The sequence below is a fragment of the Eumetopias jubatus genome, unplaced genomic scaffold (genome assembly GCF_037043125.1).
Source record: "Eumetopias jubatus isolate StellerSeaLion01/CBP00866 unplaced genomic scaffold, mEumJub1_p1.0 scaffold_12, whole genome shotgun sequence".
NCBI classification, from domain to species: Eukaryota; Metazoa; Chordata; class Mammalia; order Carnivora; family Otariidae; genus Eumetopias; species Eumetopias jubatus.
In genome coordinates this window covers 101,622,687-101,640,489 of record NW_028274818.1, presented here as the reverse complement: position 1 = coordinate 101,640,489, position 17,803 = coordinate 101,622,687, and the positions used below count along the sequence as shown (strand labels likewise).

The following is a 17,803-nucleotide window of genomic DNA, read 5'->3' as shown; positions in this document are numbered from 1 at the left end:
CCCCACATCGGGCTCCCTGTTCAGTGGGAAGCCTGTTTTTTCCCTCTCCCACTCCCCCTGCTTGTGTTCCCTCTCTTGCTGTGTCTCACTCTGTCAAATAAATAAATAAAATCTTTAAAAAATAAAAAGAAGGGGCGCCTGGGTGGCTCAGTTGGTTAAGCGACTGCCTTCGGCTCAGGTCATGATCCTGGAGTCCCGGGATCGAGTCCCGCATCGGGCTCCCTGCTCAGCAGGGAGTCTGCTTCTCCCTCTGACCCTCTTCCTTCTCGTGCTTTCTATCTCTCATTCTCTCTCTCTCTCAAATAAATAAATAAAATCTTTAAAAAAGTAAAATAAAATAAAATAAAATAAAAAAATAAAAAATAAAAAGAAAATGACGAGGGTTATGGGAGCTGTGAGCCAGGGCCATGATTGAAGACCAAACTATGTTATGTCTTATTATAAATCACAACACAGGGGTAACTGAAGAGAGATGCTGGCAGCTGTCTTTATAATAAAGCAGTGTGAAAATAAATAAAGGCAACATCATTAAAAATGGAGTTGGAAAGCCCTCAGTGCACAGCCACTCAGCCCCCAAACAGCAGGAAGCTTACTTCACAGAGCCACCAGGAAGTCTCCTTGCCCAGCCCAGCAGCGAATGTACTCAGCCACTGAAAACCTGTCACCACTCTAAACTCTTGTCAACAGCCCCTCCCAACTTCTTTCTTTCCTCCATAAAAGGAAGACCCTTTTCATTCTGTCCTAAGTGTATTAATCAGGATAGGCTAGCTGCTGTAACAAACAACCCCACTCATTCCATGCCTTTTAAAACAACATGAATTTATTTCTTGTTCATGGTCACAATACAATGCTGGGGTCAGGGAGGACCCACTCCACAGAGTCGTTCAGGGGCCCAGGTTCCCTTCATCTGCTGACTCATCCATCTACAGCCTCAGCGGTCTCCAGTGAATCCTCTGCTCACATTTAGCAGGAAAGAGAAGAGAGAACACGGAGAACCACAGGACGGTTTCTAGAGGTAGTCCCAGACTCAACAGATGGCTTCTGCACACATTCCAGGACTCATCACATGACGTCACCTAGTTGCAAGAGAGCCTGGTAATTGTCTAACCTTGTAGGAGAAAGAGGAGAAGCATGGATGTTGGTGAGCAACAGTGACCTCTGCCACAGTGGACAAATTTGGGGTGTGGCACACCAAGAAATTCAAGTTTGCCCTGGGCTCCAGATCACAAAAGGCTTAGAGGTAGGGAGGGCAGAGGCCACCTTGTTAGGGTGACATACCCACCCGGGGACCAGAGACCAGTCATCATCACCAACAACATCATCAATTTCTCTTTCACTTTGGGTTTGTTGTGATGGTTGCTATTTCTCCTGCCTCTGGGCTCCCCAAACCACTGAAACTTGTCCAGGCCATCAAACCCACTGGCTGTATGGGGATGGTCTGTGTATACGACCCTGTCCCACCCTGACCATCATTTTACAACCTGTAAATACCAAGGCACCAGAGGACTTAGCACTCATTTAAGATCTGATCAATCACTGGATCTGAAAGACGCGATAGCAAACGGGAAGAGGGACCTTTTAGTGGACAAGGGAAAAGTGATGCTGCTGTCCAGCAAGCACCGGGGGGTGGGTTGCTGAATCTTGCCACATCACCCTGGCCCCTGGATGTTTTGTCGCCAATGAGGAATGGGCCCCCCACCCTTGCTCCCATCAGCTGATTCAGAATCAATACAGGAGGAGACAATGGTTGTGGGTTCCAGGGATCCTAAAAGTCTTTTTTTTTTTTTAAAGATTTTATTTATTTATTTGAGAGAGAGAGAATGAGAGATAGAGAGTACGAGAGGGAAGAGGGTCAGAGGGAGAAGCAGACTCCCTGCTGAGCAGGGAGCCCGATGTGGGACTCGATCCCAGGACTCCAGGAGCATGACCTGAACCGAAGGCAGCCGCCCAACCAACTGAACCACCCAGGCGCCCTAGGGATCCTAAAAGTCTTAGAGAGACCAGCAAAGCAAGCATGTCTGAGGGGTCTGGTGGATTGCAGCTACCCCCACCCCACCCTTACTTCATGGACATGAAGTCTTTTTGGTAGCTAGTGCTTTGAATTCAAATTGTCTGGATGTGATGGAGGTGAACTGAAATCCTGGAAAGTGCTCAGGGTGGCTACAGCCTCTGAACCCCAGGGTTTGGCCTTCTGGTGCTGGAGCTTTAATGATCTCCTCAGCCCGGGAGCAATTAGCCTCTGGGAGAATCACCCTCGGGTGTGAACTTACAAGGTGTTGTCATCCCAGAAAGTAATGGAATGATTTCTATTGGCAGCATGGTTGCACGGTGGAGGGGGTAAGTGGAGGCCATAGTGGGCTCATTAACTGTTGAGCACTAAGTATATGTGTTCAACATCATGTTAGCCAACAAATATGAAATGCCAACTGTGTGCTCACTTGCATGGGTATGCTAAGAATAGGAGGCGCAAATTAGGCTCCTGAGACTACAAAGTCCCTGCCCTCAAGGAACTTGCCTCTGGATGGCAAGGTCGGAGGCAGTCGGGGGTGACACCAAGAACAAGCTTGAACTCTGGACTCTGTCCCAGGGCTGAATTCTTACTTGCTTAACCTCAACAGACCTGTTTATCCATCTGCAATATGGAGAATCATTGTTACCTCACAAGAGCTGCTGTGAAATGAATGAGAAAATTATGTGATAAGAGGTTATTGTGAATACTTGCAACGTATCATGTGATAGTCTTAATGGTTTCATAAAAGTGCACATTCATTGTGGAAAATAGACAACAGAGGACTAAAACTTTATGCACCTTTTCCCAAGATATTAGCCTCTGAAACATGCCTTTACTGGAGTAGCTATAATTGGGAAAACATATCCATGCACAAGACACTACCCTGGGCTTCAAGTATCACAGAAAGATGGCAGACGAAGGAGCTGGTTTCCTGGATGCTCCTGAGAGGCTGGGTGCAGGCAGTGGGAAGAGCCCACTGCCCCTGGGAAAGTGGTCAGAATGAGTGTGGGGCTGAGGTGAAGAGAAGGAAGGGAGAAGTCCCTGGGATGTACCAGCAAGCCATTAGGATGAGAACTCCGTCTGAATCTCTCCATGTATTGTGTGGTTTAAAAACCTACAAGCCAAGCTCTATTCCTGACCCTCCTCTTAAAGCAGCCTCAGGTTCTGGGAGTTTGACGGATGTGGTGCCCCAAACCACAGGCTGGTTAAAGACTCCCCGATCCCTGGGTCAGGTGTGGGAAAGGCCCCTTCTGAAGGGAGGTGTCCAGAACTTGCTCAGGGATCCTGAGGCCCTGGGGGCAATGGGGGAAGGTTCCAGGGAGGTGGAAGTTCTTTTATTCAGCTGACTGGCTCTCTGTTAGGCTGTTAAAATGTCGAAATCAAGCAGAAATGACCTCCTGTCCTCCAGATAATCCGAGCACACGGCAACACACTGTGGGGCAGAGACAGAGGAACATCAAGGCTTGTGAAAACAATGAGGGGCCATTAAGTTAATCTGAGGTAATGCGAGGAAAGCAGTCTCCAAAGAGGAACTCCTGAGGGAGTTGAGGTCACGCCCTTGTGGCCAAGGACACGAGCTGGAGGATTTCTGGGGCCAAGCAGGGAATGGGATAGCCTGAGAGGGCCCCCGGCTGGTGAACTGCAGCTTTTCCTCCGCTGAGCACAAGGAAACACTCCCCTGTAGGAACAGGACACGCCCTCAGGCAAGGCAGTAGCGTATGAATATTCCAAATCAAGGCAGAAGAGCACAGTGCAGTGCCTCCCATGCTTTGGTATCTGAATCCCGAGAGCTAATAAAGAACACAGAGGCCCGGGCCTGCCGAAGCAGGAGGACCTGGGACTTGGTATTTGTACCCAGGTCCTGGGTGATTCTGACACCTGCCACAGGCTGGGAACCAAGAACACAAGCTCTGGACACAGACTCCCTGGATTTGAATCCCAGCTCAGCCACATGCCTCCTCGGCGACTTTGGCAATGCTTGTGATAGTTCTAAGAGTATGTATCTCAGAGCTGCCGGGAGGGTGGGCTGAGCTGTTACCTGCACAGCACGGAGAACGGTGTCTGGACTAGAAGTTGTACTCTGGGAGTGGTACCCATTATTCTCAGACCTGTTTCAGCTGTGGCAGAAAGGTGCCACCAGAGGAAGACAAAAAATTTAAAGGGAAGGGACTTGAGGTTAAAACAGGATATTTGATATTTAACTGAGATTTTTACAAAAGCAAACAGAAAATCCTACTCGATTAGCTAGCCTACACTGCCAGTCGGTGAGCAGTGTGAGACGTTTGAGCCAGAAGCTGAGTGCCCGTGTTGCAAAGAGAGCATCCACAACAAGAGGGAAAGCTCTATCAGTTTATTAGAGAAAGCTGGGGTGCTCAGCCCCCCACCCCCACCCCATGGCTTCCTTCCTAACCTGTCAACTTGATCCTGGGGCGTGATGGAGGAATGATCAAGGTGTGAATGGCTTCCATACGGGTGCCCTGGCTGCAGCTATTCTGTGGGATACTTGGAAGAACTTAAAGGTGAGACTAGAGAGGCAGTAATCAGGCTCCAGAAATCGGTTAATATGCAGGGCTGTTTCCACATATCCAGAACTTCTAGAAGAACTCTGACATACCTGGCTGAACCCTGCGAACTCACAATACTCACTGTATTTCATTTCTGATTAAGGACAGCTTGGCTTAGGTTAGTGAACTTGAAGCTGCAGGCAAAAAATCAAGTGTGGTTAACAAGGTAAATGTTAGATGTGGGCCAAGAGGACTCCTTCTGGGGGAACTGTCCTGGCCTCCTCTGGCTACGTCCCTCTCCATGAGGCACTGGATTTGCAGGACCAGGGAAATGGGGACACCCAGCGCTTGTGTCCCCCCTCTCACCCACAAGTTCAGGTACCCATCTTAGACCTTAGAATCCCAGTCCAAAATGACCCAAGCCTGCCTCTGAGGCCTACAGGAGGAGCCTTTCCCCTGAGGCCATTTTTACAAAGACGGTGCTGCCCCATGGTGCACACCCTAAGGCCCAAGTGCTGGGTGGCCAAGAAGTGGTGGTTTGCAGTATGATGACACTTGGGAGGTGTGTGCTGGTGTTTCCCTTGTAATATGGGAAAGAAGCAGGTGGGAAGAGAAGAGGCCTAGACCACAGGATGGCCAGCTATGACACCACATTGTGGCACAGACCTGACTCTGAGAATTCTCAATTCAAACTTGGTCTTCCAGAATGTTATGTCGCGGTTAGGAGGATGGAACGTATGTGGGCTCGGCTTGATTTTTTTAAATTTTGAAATATTAAGACATGGCGCATGGGTCTCCATTTGCATTCCTGCCTCTGGCTTTTACAAATGTTGGGGATGTGCCTGATGGCTAAAGGTATGTACCAGATAGGCCTCAACTGAAATATTGGAGTGTGCTGTTTATTATGTGCCTTGGGCAATTTACTTGAACTCTCTAATAATACTGATGTTAAGGCCTTTCAGTTGCAAGTTCAGAATATCCCAACTCAAACAGACTTCATCATAAATAGGAATTTATTGGCTCTTATAACTGACAAGTCCAGTGGCAAACACCTCAGGTGTGTCTGGATCCGGCAGCCTCACCAGCATCCTCAGCACGTGGTCTCTGCTTCCCTGTGTTAGCTTCCTTCTTGAGCAGGACTACCCGTTGTAATAAGCCTACATCCTACTTACTAAGCAATCCCCACAGAAAATTAGAGCTATCACTTTTCTAAAGATCTGGCAAAGTCCAGGGACCTGATGATTGGTTATATGCCCACCATGAAGGGTCTCAGTCTCTCTCCTTGAAGTCATGTGGATTGTGGATTAAGAGTCAGGCAAGTGTAGTTCACCAAATAAAAATTAAGATGCAGTTGCTAGAACAGCTGAGGCAAAAACAATAGTGGGTTGGTGGGGATTAAATGCTTAGCACTCAAGTTAGCTGCTACTAATGTGATCGAGAAAACACAGATGGACTCAAATCGGGTGTGCATGTGGAAAATGGAAACCACGCTCATTTTCCAAGCGCCCTGAAATGGAGACTTGGAAATGCCCTGACAAGCTCAGAAGACACACTGGAATTGCGTGTAGGAATCATGCCTTTGGTTGCTATCACCAATCCTGCAGTGCCAACCCGTGCCCCTCAGCACACTTCTGCCTGAAGAGCTGGGTGTGAAACCACGCCATGCTCGCCAAGAAGACGCCTCTGGAATTGTGTAGAGAAGTACATGAACCCCCAAATTATTACGTTTCCAGATCTGTGGCCAATCTGGGGCAATGTTCAGTCCATCTAACACTGAGATAACCTACTATCACTGATGACTCATCACGACAGTATGTGTTTCCTACTCACCACCTGTCATCTCCAATTACAGGACAATCTTGAATAGGAGGTTACTTTGATGGAAATTGACCAAGACTATCAATAGGGCTTTAAATGTGCACTTTTGTGGTTTAATTATTGTGTTCTATTTTTGATGACTGATGAAAATAGGCTATATACCACCATTGAAAATATATTCCCGGCTTTTTATTTTGGAAAACTGCAAACTCACAGAAGTTGAGATAGCAATACTAAAATGTTAATGCTGCCTTCACAACCCACAGAGTTTTAATCAAAAACACGCGGCGGCCTCTGCGCTAGGTTAATATCCAGATACCTTCTCCATGCTGACAAGTGAAGCAGCCTCGACATCAGTGAGAGGAGCGAGCGGTGTCCTCAGGAAGTCTGTGACGACTTTTTTGTAGGGCTTCACTCGTCTCATTAGACACTCACGGCCCTATAAGGCCCCCAGAACAGGATTTATTCCCATTTTACAGAGGAGGAAACAAACTCAGACGCCCAGTGATCTATCTGCTCAAGGTCTCAAGTCAGTTAAGTGACCCAGCCAAACCTGAAGCCAAAGACTTCTGACTTCAGTAACTCAACATACTACGGTCACTTGCCTCCCAGATACACAGTGAGAGGAAAGCCAGAGCCAAACAAATATGCAAAGTGTTTTAGCCTCATTCTTCTGACAACCTGAAAGCAACTGTTCACCGGGACCCACGTGCATAGCGTTATTAACCAGAAGTCTGTTATCAAGAGCATAAAACCACAATGGAAATTGAGTGGGACGATGCACACAGAGGGTACCAAAATGTCTGCTAACTGCCCCCCCGATTTGACTTCAGTATTTATTGAGTGCTTACTCTGTCCCTGGTATTGTGCTTGGGAATACAGAGCAAATAAGACAAAGATTCTGCCCTTGTGGAACTCACATTTCTGTAGCTTAATGAACAATCCAGAAGCTGCCAATGAGAGATTGGTGAGCGGCATCTGGCCCACGTTAGTGTTCTGTTTGGTCCACCCAGTGTTTAATTTCTGTTTTTATAATAAATCACCACCTTCTAGCTTCTCTCAAACAAGCAACTTCTGCTGGATTCCTGAATAACAAGTAGCAGCCACCCCTACCCCTCACCCCGGACACCTGCCCTCTAGAGATCACTTCAGTTTCCCATTTTCCACCGTCTTACACCCAGGCCACTGTGGCCCCATGCACGCATTTGCATTTTCCCCTTGACATCCATAAGCGTTTCAGCCGAAACCCCTGGAGCAAACATGTATCCAAACAAGATGATTTCAGATAGCATTAGGTAACTACAAAATAAATAAAGTAAGCTAATGTAACAAGTGTGGTATGATTGGTGGAAAGGGCTACTTCAGACTGGGTGGTCAGGGAGGGTCTCTTTGAAGTGTAATTGAAAGGGAGACCTGAATAAACGACAAGCACAAGTCGGCCAACAGAAAAGAAAACGGCTTCCAAGCAGAGGGAAAGGCACAGCACAGCTTCTGCCTGAGGCGGGACAGAACTTGGCTTGGTCAAATCTGTAACAGCAAGGCTGGGGTGGTTGGGAGAGTGGTAACGAGATCACAGAGGAAGGAAGAAGCCAGATTACACAGGACCTTGTGGGCCATGATGAGAATTTTGGATTTTATTCCAAGTGCGATGGGAAGCCTCTGGAAGGTTTTTGCTTGGGAACAATGTGATCTGGTTTACATTTTCAAAAATCCCTCTGCTATGTGGAGAGCGACTTAACAAGGCGAGAGAGGAAGCAGGGGGATCAGCGAGGAAGCTACCTTTATCACAGTCCAGTAGGTGACAGTGGCTCGGACCAGGATGGTAACAGAAAAGATGGAGAGAAGCAGATTCAGGATATAATCTGGAGTCTAACCAAATGAATTTTCTGATGGAGTGGATGGCAGGAGTAGGAGCAGGCCGGAGGGATTAATGAAAAAGGGAATCATTAGGGGTAACTTCAAGGTTGTGCCTTGTTCAAACACTTAGGAGTTGGGGATGTTTAGGGGAGGCCCCGATTTTAGGGAGAGAGACAGCAAGAATGTGATTTCAGAGGAATACATTTTGCCAAGATTCAAGTCTCCCTGGATCCTCACTTCCCTTCTCCCACATCAAAGCAGTCTCAAATCCAAAACATTTGAACTTCGAAATGCCATCTCTTACCAACTCCACCCCTTCAACTTCATATCCATTGCCCACGTCCTGATTCAATCCTCTCTCTTGCCTTGACTTTTACAGCAGCCGTCTATGGCTATGAATTACCTAGCAAAAAGCACTTAACAGCCACATGTCCCTCTCGCCCACTACCCATCTTTGATTGGCAGCGATCATGTCTTGTTCATATTTATCTCCAGTGCCTAGTGCTGCGCTGGGCACAGAGCAGGCACTGAAATATCTGACCAACTGAAAAGAGATCGCCTCAAAGAGGATATAACCTTGAGGACAGGAGTCCAATCTTGGAATGCTATGACTCCTCTACCCAACTGAAAGCAGAGCCAGATACAACATGTATGATCAAGTTCCAGAAACTTCGCCTTCCCAAGGGACGTGTTTCTTTCCTTTTCATTTAGTTTCAAACTACACTGAGTCCCACTTTTACCCGGTAGTTAGTTAATAAGTGAGATTGGCTGACAGACAACATATATTACTACTCTTTTCCACTTTTCTTCCAAATCTAGGGACTTTATACGTGCATACCTTCACAATACCTTTGTAATAAATAGATCAAGAGAAAATCATTCTCCATTTTACAAATAAAAAAACTGAGGCACAGAATGGAATCCCTTAATTCCTTTTCGATGGAGTTAGGAGCTTCACCTGGATTAAGACTAGCCCTTCCCTGACACCCCACCACAGTTCTGTCACCGGATGGTATCCCAGGCTCCCAACCCTGCCAAGACTGCTGGTTAGTACTCAGGTGTCCCCTAGGTTTTGCCTCCACAATTACAAACTCCGTTGGGTACAGGGTGTGTTGCCACAAGGTCAAGGCCATGTCCTCTCTCTCTTCAATTTACTCTTTCCCTCCGTGCCTGGTGAAGACAGATTCCATCCCTTGGGCCCAGGAGAAAGAGAAGCACCTTGGTTATTAGACTGGGAGGTCAAGTAAGGCCAGGAGTCACAACCGGCAAGAAGAGAGAGAGAGAGATCAAAGTAGGCAAGAACAGTTTCAATGGGGAAAAGGGAAAGAGGAGTCACCACTGAGAAAATCAGAATACTCCTTTCAAAAGGATTCCAGCTGGGGAGTACCTAGGAAGAAAAGTGGCAGCCGTGGTGGCAGCAGCATGCCAGACCCTTCCTGCCAGACCCTCCCAGAGTCATTTCTTCAAGGCACCCAGGCTTCTCAGCGCCTCCTGGGCCTGGGTCAGCTGCTGCTGCAGCCTCTGCCGGGTGCTCTCGTTGGAGGCCCGCTTCAGGAGGCCCTGCATTTCCTCCACCACTGCCCGGTGGCCAGGGGTGTTGTGGAAAAGCCGCACTGCCCGGTCCCCACAGGAGGCCAGAAGCCGACCGGTGATGTCAAAGGACAAGTCAGCGATACACTCCCCATGGACCTGCTCAAAGCACTCTTCCTTCTCACCCCGCCGGGTGTTGTAGAGATGAATACTGCTGCCACTGGCCAAGGCCAAGGCCTGGGCGTCAGGGGAGAGCGCCAGGCGGCACGGCATGGTGCTCGCCTCTTCAAAGCAGCCTGTCCTCAGCACGTAGGGATCCTGCTGCTTCTTGTATTCCACATCTGTGTCCCACAGTTTCCACGTACCATCCTTGGAGACCGAGGCCATCCTGCAGCATGGAAAATCACGGCTCTAGCCTCAACACACCCTGGGCGGGGAGGGCACTGGGACGGCGTGAGGGGCTCCAGCTAGGAAGCCAACTGCACTGCCGGGCCTACTTCCTGCCGAAGGCCAGGCACTCTACCCACTTCAGAGCTGCTACAGAGATAGGCAAAAGGGCCTTGGTTGCCAAGAGGGGCTGAGAGCCACCATAAGCCATCAGAGAGGATGCACTCACCTGCGGGAGTCATTGGAGAAAGCGAAGAAGTGAACGGCTGCAGAGTGCCCCTTCAGTTCGAAGGCTCGCACAACCTCCTGGAAGTCGCTTTTTTTCCCAAAGCAGACTTCCCAAACTTTTACATCTGGGGTGAAGCCACACGAGGCCACAAACCTGCCACACAACCAGGTTCCTTTTCAGCTTAATTTTAAGGGCATCTCATTTCCGCCAACCCACTAAACCTCATTCCTGAGAAAGTTAATAATCGTACGTGTAAATAACGCTGTGCCTTTTAAAACCACTCTTATACAGAGGACCTCAGTTCATCCTCATGACAATACTATGAGATACATAATACGCCCACCCCAGCCGTTTAAAAACTATAGATGAAGAGAGACTAAGGACTTGGATCTAGGCGTCCTGATTCCACATTGTATGCTCTTTCCACTATTTGAAGCTGGCTCTCTGCTCTGTCCCTGGTCACAACTTCTGCCCATCCCAGATGCCAAGCCCCTCCTTCCTCACCTGCTACAGGGGGAGATAGCAGCATGGGTATTGTTCATCTGGTTGGTGTTGATGGTAGACAGCACACGACCTTTCAGATTCCAGATGAGGATAGTCGTGTCACTGGAAGCAGTCATGATGAACTTCCCTGAGAGGGGAGGGGAGGGTGACATGAACTGAGGTCAATAATCTGACCAAGTGTCATTCTCTAAGGAGACACTTACAATGGCCTCTGCTGCCTCAAATATCCATGCTCCCCTCCTAAGCCGAGGGTCCCCACAGATAAGGATTTTGCTCAAGACTGCGGCTCTTACCTGCCTCCCTTGGGGACCTGCTGTGGCTCTGGGACTCCAGGGGAGCCCAGAGCCAGAGCCCCTTTGTCACACTAGGGCTAGCATAACTCTCAGGCAGCATTAACTCATTCAGCAAATAACTGGTGCTACTTCTTCTAGTCTTAGGGTAAGCTCCACCCTCTGAATGCCTCTTACCTGTGTCCGCAATGCCAATGTTGATGATGGGTGCCTTATGCTTTTTAGGAAAGTCCTCTGGGTTGGCTGTGAAGGTATAGCCCCCATCCTCTCGCTTGGTCATCTTGAAGACACGAAGGGTGTCTCCATTGGCCAGCCAGACGATGAAGGCTCTAGAGACAGGTAGCAGACAAGGCACTCGTTCGTTTGAAAGCCTATGCGTGCCAGTTCCTATGCTAGGCTCTGAGGAAAATCATGGTCTTCCTTCATGCCCCAGTCCAGCCCTGCAACTTAACCCCTTGGTTCAAAACCTCTTAATACACTTCAGAAGATGTGACTCTCATAGCTTTGGCTCCTCCTCTGTCTCTATAGAGTTTAGAAAACCATTATAATAGCTTCCAAGATGAATCTGGAGCCAGACTTTGTTTGGTACTTCCCAAGTAGGAACACATCTTCCCCTCTCTGCTTCCCTGCTGTGCAAAATGCAGAGACCTCCAGGGAGCCCCCAGGCAGTGCTCAAGCTGTCCAGATAGTCTTTCTGCCACCCCCACGGAGATCCAGGGACCCCCCCCCCCTCGCTATTCCAAGTCAGGTATGGGAAGGACATAAGCCTGGGGCTGGGCTTCTGCAGGCAAAGCTGAGTCCCACCTGCAGTCAGGGCTGAAGCGCACCAGGGTGGCATGGTCCAGCTCCACATTGGCTCTCATGCTGCGATGTTCCCGCTGCAGGAAGTCCTTGGTACTCCAGATGCGGACGGTGCGATCATCTGCACAGGTGGCCAGGTACTTGCCATTGCTGCTAAAGTCCATGCAAGATATGTTCCCACTGTGGCTCTAAGGGAAGGGTTGCAGGAAGTGTGAACAGGGACCCCTTGGGCAGATGGGGTCTGTTGCCTGGATTAACGGCAAGCTGCTGATGGGGTGTGATGAGGAGGGTTAGGAAGAGGCATCCCCACTGATTCTGGTCAGAGGCAGAAGAGTCTGTCATGTGCACAGAATACTAAAAAGGAAAGTCTGCGGGGGGCTGGGGGGTGAGTCTCTGTATATGTGTGCTGAGTATGGGTACCCATGTACCTTCAGTGCCCCAGCCAGGAGGCGGTGAGTGAAGTTGTGCTGTTGAGGCTTCTCCTTGCGATTTCGTTGATGCTGTTTCTGCTTCTTGGATCTCAAGGACTTGTCAAGTGGCAATCCATTTGCTTTTTGGCCTATGAGGAGGGGCCGTGTCATCTACCCATTCACTCACTAAGCATTTCTGACCATCTATGATTGGCCAGGCATTGAGCAGAGCAGCAAGAGAGGACCAGATAGGGTCCCAAGCTCGAGAAGAGACAGTGATGTGGGCAAAAACAGGGGCTTTGGAATCAGACTGGGTTTGGATTGTGTCTCTCTACCACTGAGTGATCTTGAGGAGACTGCTTGCTGTTAGTCCATACAGCACCTCAATGCAAACTAGAAAAGGCGTCGGCGCAGCTCAGTGGGTACACAGCACAGCCAGCCAAGTGCAGGGTGTTGGCCAGACATCCCTAGGTAGGGAAGAACGTGCACAACCAATTCTGGTGGCCCTGGCCTTGGGCAAGTTACTTCATTGCTCTGGGCCTTGGTTTCCTTAAAGAGAAGCTATGATTACCCAACACAAGCATTAAAGGCTCAGAAGACTCCCAGAGAGAACTCAGGGATGAGAGGTATGTAGTCAACACCTGTTGAGCACCAACCCTGTGCCGGGAATGGTGCCAGTCACTTTTGCATAAAATAGCTGTTTTCATTGAGAATCAGGCCAGGTGCAAAGCTGGCATGTGTTAGATTACTGCAGATGCCCCTCAATTCCTACAGGAAATAAACTCCTGAGGCCCATGTACAGAGACCACCACAATCTGCCCTCTCCAACCTTGTCCCGACAGCGCTCTCCAACCCCTCACATCAGAGTCCCATCAAATGCCCTTTGAGAACTGCCTGCTTTCATGCACGTTGCCTTTGCCAGCGGAGCTTCTTCCTCCCTCCTTGGCCAAACTGACACATCCATCCTTCAAGACCCCACGCCACGTGTTTCCTGCTCAGTGAAGATTTCCTTGACCCCCCCCAAAATAAAGCAGGGCTGACCACTCCCGGCCTTGGGTTTCCGGTTGCTAGTACCGGCCTCCTCCCTGAAACCCATTACACTCTATTTTTCACTTACGTTTTCGGATGTTCTTCTCCCTTACGCGACAGCGTGCTCCCTAAAGGAAAAATCCACCCCACCCCCCACCTATTGAGAACTAGGGGGAGTGCTTACAAATGCGTGTCCGTCTCCCCTCACCCCTCCCCGCTTTCCTAAAATAACGAGCAAGTAGCGCGCTCGAGAGTTTGCAAGCGCTCTCGCAGCAACCCCGGGGAGACGCGGAGGCTGAGCGGGACAGCTCCTTGGCCTCGGCCACCGAGAAAGCGGCAGCGCGGGACCCAGCTTGTAACTACGGGCGCGACCAGCACGGCGAGCCGGAACCTCGTCTCCGGAAGCGAAGTTCATTTCACAGAAGGAGAAACTGAGGCCCCGGGGGTCCGCGGCACCCCTGCCGGCCCAAACCGCACGTCGGACCACGGGGAGGCCGGGAGCGAGGTCCCCGCGGGTCGTCCCTACCCTCCCCGTGCCCGCTCCACTAACCGGCGGACCGGCTGCACGTCTCCTCCTCCGCGCGCAGCCACCCCCGCGCTACCGCCGCCGTCGCCATCAGGGCCAGCAGCCCGAGCAACAGCGACAGGCCCATCAGCTCCGGCATCTGCGGCAGCTCCATGTCGGCAGGGCGCTGCCACCTCAGCCTCCGACTACGCGGGCGCCGGCACGCCTCCGCGGGGCCGCGCACGCACGCGGGGCGGGGTCTGGCCGTTGGCGCGCCCCAAGGGGCGGGATCTGGCCGTTGGGCACCCTGGGGGCGGGGCCTGACCGTTGGGGCGTCCTGAGGGGCGGGGCTTGGCCGTTGGCGCGTCTCGCGGGGCGGGGCCTGATCGTTGGAGCGTTCCGAGGGGCGGAGCTCGGCTCTTCCTGTGTTTGGCTGCGAAGCTCGAGGACAAGGTCTGCAGCCTCTGCCGAGTTCTCCTCTTGAGTAATTTACTGATGATCGTTTATTAAAGGCGCTGTTCCAGCCAACTCCACAGTGGATCCTTTCGAGGAGGCAAGGCGGGGATGAGACCGTCTGGATGGACCAGTGTGTGCCAAGACCAAAGACAGAAGGAAAATCAGGAGGCGGTTGCTAGGATCCAAGAGGGAGGTGATAAGGGCTTAGACTTAGGGGTGGCCTGGAGAGTGGAGAGGAACTTGAAAAGATTTTTAACGAGATATTTTTATTTTGAAATTATAGATTCACAAGGGGTTTGGGAAAACCAACAGGAAGGTTCCCCGTACCTTCACCCGGTTTCCTCCAGTGGTAACATCTCACGTAGCAATAGTGCGATATCAAAACCGGGAAATTGGCATTGATACGGTCTACGGAGATAATTGATAGGGTTTGAAATAGACCTGCTTGGCTGGAAAGGGAATGTGCTCGGAAGAGGGAGCAGTGCCCCGTGGGCCTCCCAGCCCTGCAACACAGAGTGAATTGAAATACCAGGGTCAAGGGATTCCAGATTCAAAGGTTTCCATGCTCACCAGGAAACCTCTCCTGAGAGTGCAGGCTCTCGGGCCTTTAGAATGACCCTCTAAAGAGAAGGGCCGCTGCAGAGACCAGGTGAGACAGATCACCCATAAGCTCGGTTGAGGACATAGATCCAGTCAGGGAGCAGATAGAGTGTGGCCTCATTTCCTTCCCTTTTGTTCTTGGGGGGAGGGGGGTTGGCATTGACTCAGCTGTGGGCAGTGGGGTAGGGACGGCTGGGAGGGGGTGTCCAGAACATCCTGGGTCTTTTCCTCCTTAATTTGCTATTTAGAACTGTAGGACCAGCCATGAACCACTATATCACCTAGAGACAAAGCTATACTTTTTTTTTTTTTTTTTAGTTTATTTAAGCAATCTCTACACCCAACGTGGGGCTCAAACTCACGACCCTAAGATCAAGAGTCAAATGCTCCTCTGACTGAGCCAGCCAGGTGTCCCGACAAAGCTGTACTTTTAAGAACTTCATTCACTGAGCATTTTGCATGTGACATTTATGGATCCGGGAGCTTTGTATTTAATTTAATCTCCCATTCCCATCCCACAGATTAGGAAACTGATGCTCTAGGAGGTGCTCATTAATTGACTTTCCAGATCACACAGGAGAAGAGTGAACGTGGCAACACATGCAGGTCTGTCTGCGACTCCAATCTTTTGATGTGGGTGACAAGGAGAAGAAAGAGTAGGGCTCTGTGGACAGCTCAGTCAAGGCTACAGAATTCTTCCACATCAGGAGTTTAGTTGATTTTTCTACCGGCCTCTAAGGCCAGTGATGCTATGAAATTAAACAAATGAAAAAAAAATTAGGCTCAGGTCAAGTGACTCACCCAAGGTCAACAAGGAAGCAAGAGATACAACTCGTTGGGGTGGGTGGTAAACTGGGGTCCACTACACTCCAGGACCCATGCTCCTCCCACCTCCTCACTCGGTGGTGATAAGGCCTGGCTCTTACCCTCAAGTGTCACAGTTAGAAGCCAAGGTTAGCTTGTGGAAGGACAACCAATGACACAAAGCAGGATTTGGGAAAGCTGGGCAGACCAGGGAAGGAGCTCTACTGATGGGTTTTCAGGGGCAGTGAGACTTGGCTGTATGGGCCGCGGCCCAGCATCAGTAAATGTAAATTCTTAGACTCCATTCCAGACCTGTTGACTCAAAAACCTGGAGGTTGGGTCCCCCGGCAATCTGTATTTTAAAAAGTCCCGCTAGCTAAGTGATTCTGATGCATAGTACGGTTTAAGATCCACCAATTTAGGGGTGCCTGGGTGGCTCAGTCGTTAAGCGTCTGCCCTCAGTTCAGGTCACAATCCCGGGGTTCTGGGATCGAGCCCCGCATCGATCAGGGAGCCTGCTCCACGGGAAGCCTGTTTCTCCCTCTGTCTGCTGCTCCCCCTGCTTGTGCGCTCTCTCTTTCTCACTGTCAAATAAAATCTTTAAAAAAAAAAATGATGAGTTCTGTTTTGGTTCTTTCGAGGTAAAGGGAGCTGTGAAACATCCAGAAGGGAGGGGTTAGGGTGGCAGTTGGATATGTGCTTTTGTAGCTCCAGGGGCAAAGCAGGGCAGATACAGAAGAGTGGCTCCTCGGCAGAGAGGCCAAAGGGAATGCTGTTACCCGGGGCTTGCCACAAAGTGAGAAGGAAGTGGGCCAGGAAGGGCAGGCGGAAGAAGAGGCTCCCACAGCAGGCCCTGGGAAGGCACTGTCAGGGAGGAGGGAGAGCCTTGAGAGAATTCTGGATTCATGAAGAAAGGGTGGTTCTAGAATGAGGTCCAAGCTGGGGCGCCTGGGTGGCTCAGTCGGTTAGGCATCTGCCTTCGGCTCAGGTCATGATGCCAGGGTCCTGGGACTGAGCCCCTAGCCAGGCTCCCTGCTCAGTGGGGGGTGGGGGGGAGGGGTCTGCTGCTCCCTCTCCTGCTGTCCCTCTGCTCGTGCTCTCTCTCTCAGAAAAAAATCTTAAAAAAAAATGAGATCCGGGGCACCTGGGTGGCTCAGAAGGTTAAGCGTCTGCCTTCGGCTCAGGTCATGATCCCAGGGTCCTGGGATCGAGCCCCACATCGGGCTCCTGGCTCAGCAGGGAGCCTGCTTCTCCCTCTGCCTCTCTCCCTGCTCATGCTCTCTCTCTCTCTCTCTCTCTCTCTCTCTCTCTATCTCTGTGTCTCAAATGAATAAAAAAAAAAAATCTTAAAAAAAAAATGAGATCCAAGGGTCCAGGGGAAGGCAGGAAGAGCACTGCAAACTTGGATTTGGCAATGAGGGAGTCAAGTGACCTTAGTAACAGCGAATCAGTGTAGGGGTGAGGCTGGGGTGGAAGTGGGGAGGAGGAGACCAAAGACGGGGTGAGTGGGAGGGGAGGAGAGAGGGAGAGCAAGTGTAGATAGCCCTCTCAAGGGAAAGTAGCATCTAGTGGGGGGACACAGGGTCAAGGGGGGTCTAGGGGATGTCTTATGGGGACTTTCCTGGGAGGGTGTGTGTGGGGAAAAACAGCACAGCACACCGTTCGGATTTTACCTCTCAGCCACTTCAAACCTTTGTCTGCAGCAACCGATAGCCCTCCAGGCCTGGGTGCACCTGTTCCCTGCACCATAGGGAGAGCTGGGTAAAAGCAGAGACTAGAGTCAGACAGTAACCAAGCAGCCCTGGTCTAGTTAACCTCTCCGTGCCTCAACTTTTCATCTGTGAAATGGGGATTATAAATAATTACGCTAACTTTTTTTTTAATGTTTTATTTATTTGATGGATAGCACAAGCAGGCAGAGAGGCAGGCAGAGGGAGACGGAGAGGCAGGCTCTCCACGGAGCAGGGAGCCCAATGTGGGGCTCGATCCCAGGACCCTGGGATCATGACCTGAGCTGAAGGCAGACACTTAACCGACTGAGCCACTCAGGTGCCCCGTGATGACACTT

General features: G+C 50.4%; 1 protein-coding gene across 1 annotated transcript; it reads right to left on the bottom strand.

Annotated features, from left to right (window-relative positions):
* Window positions 1-6,500: 6,500 nt before the first annotated feature.
* TBL2 (transducin beta like 2) lies at window positions 6,501-14,084 on the bottom strand. The gene is made up of 7 exons (XM_028110202.2): window positions 13,921-14,084; window positions 12,360-12,490; window positions 11,935-12,119; window positions 11,308-11,459; window positions 10,841-10,967; window positions 10,337-10,489; window positions 6,501-10,108 (listed from the first exon to the last, which is right to left on the bottom strand). The coding sequence occupies exons 1-7, from the start codon at window positions 14,048-14,050 to the stop codon at window positions 9,646-9,648; spliced, it is 1,341 nt and encodes a 446-aa protein (XP_027966003.1). The 5' UTR covers window positions 14,051-14,084; the 3' UTR covers window positions 6,501-9,645.
* Between the last annotated feature and the right edge of the window lie 3,719 nt (window positions 14,085-17,803).